This window comes from Peromyscus eremicus, chromosome 12, assembly GCF_949786415.1.
Source record: "Peromyscus eremicus chromosome 12, PerEre_H2_v1, whole genome shotgun sequence".
Taxonomy (NCBI): domain Eukaryota; kingdom Metazoa; phylum Chordata; class Mammalia; order Rodentia; family Cricetidae; genus Peromyscus; species Peromyscus eremicus.
Window position 1 is genome coordinate 39,094,371 of NC_081428.1, and position 12,568 is coordinate 39,106,938.

The 12,568-nt window shown below is 39.9% G+C and overlaps 1 protein-coding gene across 2 annotated transcripts in view; it reads right to left on the reverse strand.

Annotated features, from left to right (window-relative positions):
- Positions 1-12,568, reverse strand: part of Abi3bp (ABI family member 3 binding protein) — a 204,124-nt gene that overhangs the window by 33,855 nt on the left and 157,701 nt on the right. Inside the window, exons 20-25 of one of the 2 annotated variants that reach the window (XM_059277442.1) lie at positions 12,057-12,131; positions 8,826-8,885; positions 8,227-8,274; positions 7,370-7,450; positions 5,743-5,823; positions 1,177-1,242 (exon numbers count right to left, since the gene is read on the reverse strand). In XM_059277442.1, coding sequence (XP_059133425.1) covers positions 1,177-1,242; positions 5,743-5,823; positions 7,370-7,450; positions 8,227-8,274; positions 8,826-8,885; positions 12,057-12,131 — 411 coding nt within the window. The remainder of the gene's footprint in view (positions 1-1,176; positions 1,243-5,742; positions 5,824-7,369; positions 7,451-8,226; positions 8,275-8,825; positions 8,886-12,056; positions 12,132-12,568) is intronic. The other variant, XM_059277441.1, reaches the window with a different exon arrangement.

Genomic DNA, 12,568 nt, shown 5'->3' on the forward strand with positions numbered 1-12,568 from the left:
AGTATAAAAACATTGTCTCTTTCCTCTCACCTACCTGGAGATACATTCACATAGACCATACCTTTGTGAGTGACTTTCCTCATTTAGTACCTTAAGAATACTTAGAATCACAACAGAAAAGGACAGGAAAACACCAGAAAGGCTTTAGCTGGTGCTAAAATGCTTGTGCTTTAACATAAGAACAACTGACATTGAACAATTAGTCATTCTTTAAATCCCAAAGTGGGCAGAGTTATGATTCTTTGCTGAACTATACTTTTTGTTGTTTATAAATAGCTTTATCCTTTGAAGTGTATATAAAACTTCCATGAAGGAACCTGTGTCAGCAACGACTGATGGATGAGAACTGCAGTGATGTGGAAAGGTTGGAATGTTGCAAGTCCAGAGCTTAATTATAATTAGTTTTGCACTACCATTAGCCCCCCAAGTAGTTATTCCTTGTCCACCTCGTGGGCATCCTGTAACTAACAGGTAAACCCATAGGAATGTATTAGCTAAGAAGACCTCTAGCTTCTACCAAACCAAAAGCTAAGAATGTTGTTATTGGGTAGCATCTGAGGCTTGTAAGAGAGATTCTCCATCTTTCCGTACTCTGCCTCTCAGACGTTTCTACCGGTTGGTTTTAAAAATGTCTTCCTCATTGGAACATTGCTTGGGAAGACCAGATTATATATTCCCAGGTCATGGTCACTCATAATTTTGGCTCCAGAATAAACTATGTCTTTTATTCTTTTGAAATGAGAAATATTTCTTTTGATGACAGCAGGTATCAAGTAAAACAATTCTCTTTGACACCAAAAGCACTCTCTTGCTAGGACAAGTCCATTTATTTTCCTGAGGCAAGAAAAAAAAAGTTGAAATTGTCATAAAAAATTTAGAGTGTGTGAGACTTACGAATAAAACTCATTAAAATATTTTTATATTTGTTAAGTTCCACAGAGGTCTCTGATTCTAAACATCCATAAAACCTTTAAGTCTCAACACTTCAATGAATTAGCTCTTCTATTATCCAAAAGGATCAGAAATTTTGTGTTCCCTTGATTTCAACTTAAGGGTACATTGTTCTGGATCTGTCCTCTCCCAACCCTCCAATCTTGGGCTATTCTGGCCATTTTGGCACTTCTCTGTAGCTTCCCCAGCCCGTGTAGGTCATTAGAGAAAGCAAAGCTCCCTTACCAGGCCTGGCATGTGGTCTGTCTGGTATTCTGGGCCTCACAGGAGTCGTGTGCAATCTGTGTGGTGCTGAAATAGAAGACATACTTTATACTCAATAACTAGTCTCCAAAGACCAGCCACTTGACCTTTGTTACCCTAGGGACCAATAACCCATACACTTCACATAGAGGTAGAAAGAAGGTCCTGAAATCGCCAAGTTATTCATTACCTACTTCATGCAAAAGGGACATAAAACAAGTGAAAATACTTGTGGCTGAAAAGCAAAGATACACACAGGATGAGGTAGGTCATTTGTAATATTAAGAATCAATTAGTCCATGTTTGTATTAATTTTATCAGATGGTTACTTAACATGATACATAAATAATCTAGCCATTCATCTACCCAGCCATCCACCTACATAGTCAGCCATCTATCCATCCTTCCATCTACCCAGCCAGCCATCTACCCAGCCATCCACCTACATAGTCAGCCATCTATCATCCTTCCATCTACCCAGCCAGTCATCCACTGCCATCTATCCATCCTTCCATCTAACCAGCCAGCAGCTAGCCATCTATCCATCTATCCATCCAGCCATCTACCCAGCCACCCATCCTTCTCAATAAGAAACTACTGTACATTGGAACATTATTTTTCAAAGAAAGCAATCTCAAGGGTTAAAAAAAAGAAAAAGGAAAAAATTAGATCGCTAAGAAAAATAATAGTAACATGTGGTCTCTATCAAATTGTCTTTGCTTATAAACTCTGAAATTAATAAATCTTCACTGTCTGTGATTGCTATACAGAAGAGTGAAAGAAAATGACACCAGATACTTAACCTGTCAAAGAAAAGTGAGCAAGGAACGCTAAAACCAGCATGCTACCTCTTGTTATATGGGGCCTGCCCATGGAGGAGTAGTAATGAAGCTTTGCTGAGCTGATACATGAACAAGCATTGCTTAAAATTTTAGGAAACAATACAGAACTATTTTTGCTTCCTAAGGTATTGAAGTATGTGCTCCTCCTGGAGTCTACCAACTGCTGCTCTTTGTACACCGCATAGCGCACATGGATTCCTGCCACCAAGTCTCTTGGTAATGCTTTACCTACAGCCAGATTTTTTTTTCTTGTAAACTATACAAATGTTACATCATTTAATAGTTTTGCTCACATCTTGAGTGGATATTTATTAACCATAAATCAGCAATGTCTTGCTTGGCAGATTTAAAAAAAATAACACCTGTGAAATAGCTTACAGTGTAGCTCTCACTTAGACGCTTCCAATGTGAAGGCTTTGATGAGCAGGATTTTGCCATACAGCAGGCCAACAACAGAGGCAGACTGACATCCTCCAGGGGCCTGTCTGGGGCCATCCCACGGGTACTAACCATAGTGAACAGAAGAGCTGTTGTTATAAAGCATTAATGTCCACAGAGCCAAAAAAGTCTCATGATGATTTGCAAATGGTTCCCTTTGATTCTCTTTGAGAATGGTGTAAGTGCCAGTCATTTTAGCCCATTTCTGCTTCTTCTCTAGATCCCTCTGAACATTTGATCGCTTTTGCTGAAGAGAAGTGATGGGATCATGGTTCATATTTTCCTCACTGTAGAAAACACAGGGATCTTCTAACTTTGCATGGGAAGGAGATGAGAGCAGGGCTCAGAAATACCCAGCAGTTGTGTCAGCTTTAACACTGGGGCACAGGAGCTTTTGTTCCCGTTTTCCTAGGAAGAACTTCAAGAGCTGGAGTAAAATTTCACTTTAGGCTGTGAGGCACTCAGACAGCCCTCACCCAACAGCATGTGGCCTTGGGAAACCTGCTCTAACTTTACACCCCAAAGAGAAAGACACAGGAGCTTGGTGACAATGTAACCATGTAAACATCACTGCCACATGCTTTGTTTTGGTTTGAGGTGGTCAATAATACAAAACTGCGAAGACACTTCATATCTATTTAAAAAAGGACCTTCTAAAATATTACAAATAAAGAATATAAAAACAACATCCAAAATAAATAGACAGTGGCAATGGAAGCACTGTGCCCTGCTCAGGTCCAGATGGAGAAGCAATCATGTGTTGAAAGTCAAACAAGTAGGACTCCCTGAAGTGCCTTTGGGTAAGTACATTACTACCATGTCCTAAAACACTGGGCACTTAGAGATGATTCAGTGGGGAAAAATGCTTGCTGCCAAGCCCGACAAGCTCAAAATGATCTCCAGAATCCACGTGATGGAAGGAGACGACCAACTCCATTAAGGTGTCCTCTGACTGCCATACACATGCCACGGCATGGCCACAAATGCCCTCTTATTATGCCCGTGTTCGTACAAAAAAAAATACTTGGAGAAGCAAAAGTAGATGGCAGAGAGAAATGAGCGTAAGTGACAGTGCTTTGCGTGGGAATTGTCTCAGTAGACGTGGGGGCAAGGCTGCCACAGAAAAAATAGGTGGGAGAGTCTAGTAGTGGGGTTCTATTGTGGTCCTAGGGGTACCACTGCTGAGGGGTTGAGATCCCACAGTCTCATGCATCAATGGTACACATACAGTTAGAGCACAACATCAGGAGGAATTGTTTCATCTCTGCCTCTAGTCCCTCAGTTGGTATGTACTATATATGACGACTGGCATTAAACAAACCCAGTGTCCCAGATGGACCTGAAGTACCTCAGAGCTCAGGACAGCTTAAGAGGAGGGCCCTGTAATACCCAGCTTGTCTTCATCTAAGCTGCCCCCCCCCCTCGGCTTCTAATCAGTGTTATTGGAAGGCACCAGTTTGTGGGTGCTCCTCCTCTTCTGAAGATCTTCTGAAGATGGTTCCTTCCTGGTTATTATTTGATATCTCATACAACTGCATCCCTGCTGAGCCTAAACAAAAGATTTGGGACAAAACCAGGAGAACATAAATCCTAGGATAGCAGAGCAGAGCCTCAAACTAAGAATTCTCTGGACACAAGAAAAAAATTATACTACATTATACAATTGTACTAAGACAATTCAGATCATGATATAAGATCCTTTGTGAAACTCAGTATAACCATAAAATTCCTATCTAGTAAATTGTTTCAGAAGGAATTTAAAAAATCTTTAACCCAATGTTGGCATTTCTATAAAAAAATAAAGAAAGCTCAAACCTATCAGATCTATCGTTTTGACCCTTAATCTGGAATCCATGAAGCCTCTGAAAGTTGAAAACTTTTTTCTCACTTGGAAAAGCAAAAGCAGAGCTGAAAGAACATCTTTATCTGTCCTCGTTATAAATATTTTTTTTGTTGTTGAAGAGCTGCACTGTTTGAGCACTAGAATGATGCCGTCATTTAAGACAGCAAAGTGATTTGCAAAAAGAGAGAAAATAAGATACAAAAGCCAGGGAGGGTTGTGACTGCACACAGCTGACCACAGCTGACCGAGTGTTTGAATGGATGAAGCTGGTGAAGGGGGCGTGAGAAAGCTGCTCTGTTGCTTCTTATTTCTCTGTGTATCTCTACACAAATAAGAAGCGAATCAATTCAAATTTTATAATTGAATTAGAAATTTTAAAATCAAAAAGTTCCAAATAAACAAGGTCTAGAGTTAGAGGCTCTAAGTGTGGTACCACACCCACCCTACTCATGTTTGCTCAGACTCTCACTCTGATGACAAAGGACCTGCCTTAAAATTACATTTATTTTGAAGCTATCATTTTTCTTGCTGTTACTTATTACCCTTACACCCTTCCTTCCTTCGAATTTTGCTTTTTAAAAATTTTCCCAGGCTAGACTTAAACTCCCCATCCTCTGTCCTTACTCTCAAAGGCTCGGATTATGAGCATGTGTCACCACACGAGGCTCTTGTTGATTTCAGACTTCATCCATCCATGTTCTCCCTCAAGTTAGCATTGATAATGGACAGAATAGTTACCTGTCTTCTGGTTCCTTTAAAGTTTGCTTTTGTTTTGTTTTATTTGATTTGGCTTTCTACCATTTAATACAAATGAGCAAAAAGGATCATCCAAACAGCAGCAACAGTAACACTACAGCATCAGAAAACCAGCAAATGCTTATAGCTCAAGTAGGTGAGAAGCTGTAACAGAAGCGACTATAAAAATTAAGCCTGCAGGTGAGTTCCTTTTTCCAGAGACAGGGCATTATAGGGAACACGTTCCTAAATGTCTAACCCCTCTCAATACTTAAATGGCTTTTCTCATTAATAGCTTTTCTCAGCTCCTAAGATCAATGGGTTTTATTCCAGTTTGGGAGATGAGAGAAGGGGAAGACAGGAGAGGGGAGAGGAAGGGACAAGTAGGAAGATGGAGATGGTCTTCCTTATTTACCAGAGATGAGAGTCAGGTTTGTGAAGGTTCAGCAAGGGGAAAAAAACCTAGGGGCTTTTAAGATTAGTTATCAGCATCCTGCAGCCAACAAGACATTCGAAGCCCAGACCAAAGAAGTCGACTATGTGTACAAGTGGTACTCAGTTTGCCTGAGGTCCTTCCTCTTGAACGTGAAGACAGCCAAGTAGTCACTGTGGTGAGCAAATGCCGTCTGAAAGCAAAATTCAAGGAAAATAAGGAAAAATTTCTCTCCAAGGGTGGAGAAACAGCATTACCCTGAGTTGTCTTTGCCCATTCGGTGGTTGTTCGTGGAATCTTAGTTGTGAAGAGCTCCTGGGTAGACCGGTCTGTTTCTTCTAGGGAAAAACATAGTAGGATGTCTCGTTTTTAAGAACCATCACCATGAACATAACAAAGAGCAAAGTAAAATAAATAAATAAATAAATAACAACTCAAGCTATTCTCTACCTTTTTTGTAGTAACTTAAAGCTAATACATATTTTAATGACTTGCTATCTTGGTTGTCCTATTACTTTAGTGATTATCATTGGACTGACAAGGCAGCTTTGGGGCAGGGTTAATTTGCTTTGATTTTGGGTTTTACTACACTAGGGATTGAACCCAGGGCATCATGAACGCTAGCTAGGCAAGTGTCCTACCACAGAGCTAAAAGCCCAAGATAGCTGTTTGATGAGGTTGCTATCCTTGGGTGTAGCCAAAGTTTGAAAATACCTTAAATGCCTATGTGTTTGTCTTTTTATCTCTTCCCTGCTCCACAAACTCCACAGGTTATATGTACAAAAAAAATCAGATCACATGAAAAGATGCTGATTTCAATCATAGAAGAAGAAATATTGTTTTAGTTTCTAGTGTCAAAATGAGAATTATGTTTACTGACATTCAGACATATTTGTCTTTTATCCTGAACATATTACATCATAATGGCAAAGAATATTGTTTACTCTGCCACTTTAAAGATCAAGGGAATAGCTGATGGCAGTAACGTTGCCCTCTTTTTCCTCTGCCCCAGTTTATTCTCTTGGTTCAATTTTTGGGAAAGAGATTTGTGCTAGCTCGCAGATGATGGCTCATTCATCAATAAACCAAGAAACATTTTTCAAAAATAAGGGAAGTAGAAATTAGGTGATTAGTATATCCAGCGGTAACTTGTGTAAAGTACTTTAAACTTGACCATTTCATAACTGTGCAGTCATAGGCCAGAAGATATATATTGGTAATCACTGGGGTATATTTGCTCATTCCATTTAAATTTTTTTCTTTCAGATGGACTTTATGTAAAAATATAGTCAGCTACTTCAACACACACACACACACACGATGGATTTACTTAAAGGGCATAAAGAGAGGAAAATAAGAGTACTGAATGAAAGGACTCTTCGGCATGCAGGAAGGAGAGGACAAACAGGAGCTGGAGAACTTTCCTATCATTTTCTGTCATTACTCAGCAAATGTATTTCCACAACTGTGGCCATATTTACATTAAAATCCTCAAAGAGAGGTCCAGATCATACCAACCGCTTTCTTGTCTCATCCATCGTCTTTCTGCAGGCAGCCTATGTGCTCTGCAGGTAGCCTATTGTATCTTAAATCCTCTCTAGATCACTTGTAGTATAAGCAGATGGAAATCGCTGCTGTGCTGTGTTATACCACTTGAGGGACAATGGCAAGAAAAACACCTGATCACTTTCATTACACTTTTTCAAAAGGTAGTTTTGATTCAGGAGAGCTGACTATACTTGAAACTTGACTGCCAAAATGCGTGTAGCCATTCTTATTTATATGGAAAACCATGCAATGTAGAAGTTGAATAAAGTGAGCATGTTACTTTAAGGGCAGTCCTTAAAGGATAAGTCCCTGGTGGAGTAAAATAACACAAGTTACCCAGGGTGGTTTGTAGTTCTTCTTGACTAGGTCGTGGTGAAATCACAGGTATGAAAGGAATGTTCCGTGTCTCTAAAGGTGCTGCAAAAGAAAAGTACTAAGTTGGTAAACTTTTAAGTCAAAGCCAGCAATAAGCCAGAATGCTATGCAAGAGACACCTTCATTTGAAATATAAAAAGGAAAACATCTCATGCGTGGTGAAGAAGAAAGTTAACGTATATAGGACTCTCAGGAGAAAGACAATGGAATGTTAGCATAATGGTTAATTGTTTTCTACCAGGAGGCACAATAAATAATATTCTGTGTTTGGCCCACTGCATAGGAGACCTGGCCAAGATGGAGTGTGGTTATGACACCTTCCTGATCTTCGGGTTGTAGCTCTGTCTCTCTACCCTCCACCCCAAAGCAGAGAGGTTACAGAACTGTTGGGATGAATGTTCTGAATCTGCTCTGGTTTAGTTGGACAAGTAAATCAATAGTAGCTTTCTTATTTTGACCAAATTATTAGCTTCTTGCATCATCTTTCAAGCTCTGACATATGGTACTGTGTTATAGCATCTCAGCTGAGAACCATTAAACTAACAGGACCATCAACTAGACAGGGAACAGGGAAAGTGGAATCATGGAGATAAATGAGGTAGATAAGGGCAAGCTCCGTAATGAGCCTTTCTGGGCTCTCTCCAGAGCAAAACCGTTCAACACCGAAACCATGCTTTTCTTTATTGGAAACAGTGGTCACAGTGAGAAAGCCGTCGTGAAACGAACTCGGAAGGGGTGAATGATCATTCGAGAAAGGCCTGCGATCTTAATGGTAACGGAGCAAGCAAGCTGGTTGGTTAATGTGAAAAAAGCATTACCTATTGTTGTCTTCAGTGGCTCAGCTCTAAAGGTGACAGGAGACAGAACTGTGCCAAGAGCAAACCAAAGATACATTTATGAAAATTACTACAACAAAGTCAAATTATTTCTTTTCTAGATACAGTTATTTTAAAACTTGGATATCCTCTAAGAACCATAATAAATATGAGAAAGCTCTACTGGATTCTATTCAAGGAACTTAGTTAACTGAATCTTTATCTCATTCACCAACCATCATTTGGAGGAAAACATGAATGAGCAGGCAACTATTTGTTTTTTGCTTAAAAGCCATAAACCCATAAAAGACTATAAAAATTATCTCAGCTAATAATTAAGTTGTGTAATTTCAGCATGATCTCTTCTTCAGTGAAAACATTTCCAAAGCAAATAAAACTATGATGTAAGTTTTCCTCTATTTAACCAGGGAAAACCTTTAAACAGGATTATATGATCAAACTTCCTCCAAGAAAACATATATTTCATAACCATACTTTCTTTATCATGGCATATATACATATATAAATATATATATATTTATAAACATTAGGATTTTGGAAATATAAATATACTTTATAAGTAGGAAAATAAAGGTTTTTACCAGTTTCAGTGTGAGAGACCTCAGGGTCTGTTTCATGGGAAAGTTGTTCATCCTTTGGAACTGAAAGAAAAAAATAATAAAACACTGCATAGTATTGGAGTGAACATAATCGTCTTATGTAAAAATCTGCAAAACATGAAGGATGCAAAAGGCTAAAGAGGCAAGCTTTAGAAGGAATGACCATTTTTTCAAAATGGAAACTATGACTTTCTGGAGGAAGGGCTGGTCACAGTGGACAGATATAAAGTTGGTCATGGCTCATGTTGAAGCATCCTTCAAAAAAATAAGAAAAAGGAAAAAGAAAGAAAAGCAGAAGAAAAGTGGATAATCTAGACACAGGGAGGTAGGTTCCCCTTAGGTTGTTTTTAACTTTCAAAGAGAAAGTTTTTGAGCACACGTGGTAGCTGCCATTTGACACTCACTAAAATTCAGATAGTGATAGAAAAATACGTTATCTTAGGTGAATGAATAAACGGTTCGCGGACTCACTGCAACAAAAGACAAAACTCTCAAGTGCCTACGAAAGGGACGACATTTCATTGCAAGTGACACTCCGACATTGTTGTGGAAAGCAAGAGCCAATGGAACTAATGGCTAGCCATTAGACAAGTTGCATGTGACATTCATGACGACGGTCAGTTGCTGGACACACACACACACACACACACACACACACTACTGCCAACTTCTGCCTTCCCTAGCGGCATGGCTTCTTGTGTACTGGGTATTATGCACACCTGACATATGAGAATATCGATCAGTTCAGCTAAATAGTAGACCAGCTCACATCAGTCTGTGACACACAGCAGAGTGTGAATGTTTGTGTTCTGTTCATATTCTCCAATATGGAGCATATTGGCTGGCCACTGACTGTCTTATTAGGGGAAATGCCAGAATGATGTCCTCCTATTGCTCATCTCAGATCTCTAATCCAAAACTTTACCCAAGGGCAGGGTACTTCTTGAACTCAGTTCCCTAAAAGGAGGCCCTGCCTAGGCCTACTCTCTTAAAGCAAAGCGTCTTCCCACACCGAGGATTTACAAAACATCAATGTCTCTGGGGAAGGCAATGTGATTTGTCTTGTATCTTATTGGAAGCTTTAAAAATTAGGATTTAGGCAGGATGATGATGAAGAAACCTTCACACCTTGAGACAGCTAAGCACAATTTATACTAGGTTGTCTAGAATGGGCATCCTGTTTTGATTGGGGAGAAAGGGATAGTTCAGCTAACAGGCCACATCTGTTCTTCCTCCAGGCTAGTACTGACTCTATTACAGTTATAGAATTTGGTACACTGAAAAATTAAAAAAGACTTTACTCAAACTAAGCATGGTGGCACTCAGTACCTGGGAGCAGAGGTAACAAGACCTCTATGAGTTCCAGGCTAGCCTGATCAGAACTTTCATAAGTTTAAAGGAAAAAAAAAATCCAGGGCGACCTGAAAGTCTAATGCTTTTATTTATTTATATACTATAGGAAAGAATCAGTAGTTCATAAAGTTAAAGAAAATCCACCACAACATCAAACTTTTCCCCTTCTCCACTTGGTGTTTTGGGGGAATACATTTCCAACTTTAAATCAAACTCAACGTTTCCTTGGAGGCTGAAGGGATGAGGCGCTTTGATTTAGCTCTGCAAAGGCCATGAAGATGCTAAGACTGCAATAAATACCTATTAATTACAGTACTAGGCCGGACACAGGAGAGCTGGGATTAAGGAAGTCAGGAAAGATGTGCTCCTAACAAACCCACCATACTGTAAACACATTAGCCGCTGCTGCCTCAGCTCACTAAAGCCTTTCGAAGAGGCTGATGTGGATTCCAGCTGCTAAGGTTGGCACTTTCCTTTTCCGCGTGAAGCAGTGATTTAATAAACTGCAGAGCAAACTTGCTAATGCAGGTGAAATCAGTGGAACGGAAAACAGCTGAACGACTCCCAGGAAAGGCCCATCAATCATGTTCCTACCTGATCCACTGCAAGTCTGACCAAGTCAACATCTCCCTCTTTCTGCCTTTCATCACTACATTAAATCAAATCAGATTAGAATCCCTAAAACCTGTCCTGCATGCTGAGGGCATCTCATCAACATAAATGATGACCATAAGTTGTTTGAGATGGCAGCTTTGATTTCCTTGTGTTTCTATTAGTATATCATTTCTATATATAGTTACATTAACCAATTTATCTTTAATATCAACTGTCTAGTCAATTATGTTAACCATCTTTTTAGATAAATTGGATCTCCTTAAAGAAAATTTAACCACCAAAATGCACTTCTGAGGAGGTAATGTCAAGTGGGGACAAATGTAAAATGCATGCGCATGAATACTTCACTAGAATTCAGTGAGAAAATCAAAACACTACTGTCCGAGAAAGCTGACGGAGTATGGTTTGTAAGAGGGTTTACCCTGCCCACAGGCTGCAACCAGATCACCCCTCTTAGAAACGTAAAACATGCAGACACTGTGGGCTTTTCACCTCAAGACTCCCTATTTCTGTGTTCTAGCATCATGGCTTCACATCTAGCATGAGAGGGGCCAGGACTCTCACCCCTTTGGAGGACACTTCCCTGTGCTACTGGGCTACCCACATCCATCTCTTTAAAGGCATGTTAGCATCTGTTATTTACGCCTATCCTAGGTTGTTTTGGTGTATTTTGACACAGGGTTCCATGTAGTCCTGGCTGGTCTCAACTTGCCAAGTAGTTGAGGCTGACTTTGAATTCCTGATCCTTTGGCTCCAGCTCCCAAGTGCTGCGACTGTATCATATCCAGTCAAAAGTATGTAACTTTCTTTTCAGTACTGGGGACTGAACCTAGGGCCATGGGCATGTCAGACAAATGCTCTACTGCTGAGATATCCTCAACCATTGTATCCTATATTTTCATCATTAGTTCATATTTCTCTTTCCATGAGTTCCTTCCCCTCCCCCTATAAAATTATTCAAATGTCCCAGCAACCCTGACAAAACCCACCAACAGCAAAACAAACAACAGACATTGGTTCTAGGAAAAACATTCTGTTCTTGGCATAATTCTCTACCTTTTCATTGTAATCATAGTTTTACTGCACGTGCAACTAGAATTCTTGAGACCCCTATAAAAATAAAAACCCACCAGACTGCACGATAGAATCATACAATTGAATTAGTCTCATGTGGCCCAGCTGGTGCAGTGCCTCTGCGTGGGACAGCAGGGTGCATTTAGCTTAAACACAAACGAAGATATTTACCAGATGTAGTGTCTGCCCCTTGAGGACTTGGTGGCGTTTTTGGTTTTGAAGTAGTACGCTGGGACCCCTTAGGAACTGAAAGACAGAACTCAGATCATGAGTCATTAGGGTTCCTTGTTTCTTAGTTATGCTAACACGTCAGTCCTGATGGGGCATAAGCTTCAACTGTGATACAAACAAACCAACCAACCCAAGGGAGTAGCAATACAGAGTCAGACAGAAAAGTGAATCTAAGCTTTAGAAATAGATGAGGTAGAAATCCAATGAAAATTCCTTGATTTTGGAAAATGAAATCTGAGAAATCACAACATTTGGCAAATCATCAGGACAAAGAAGTTTTTTTTTTTTTTTTTTTCTTTCTGGATACGCTTGCTTGCCTGGGGTCACATTAAGTTCTAGGGCTGAGAGTTGCAACGGACTCCAAGGGCCAGACATGATCACTATGCCCAGACCACAGGCTTTCGAAACCCTAGTTCTTTGGGTCAGACTTTGCTTTGCTCCTTATCGTTAGC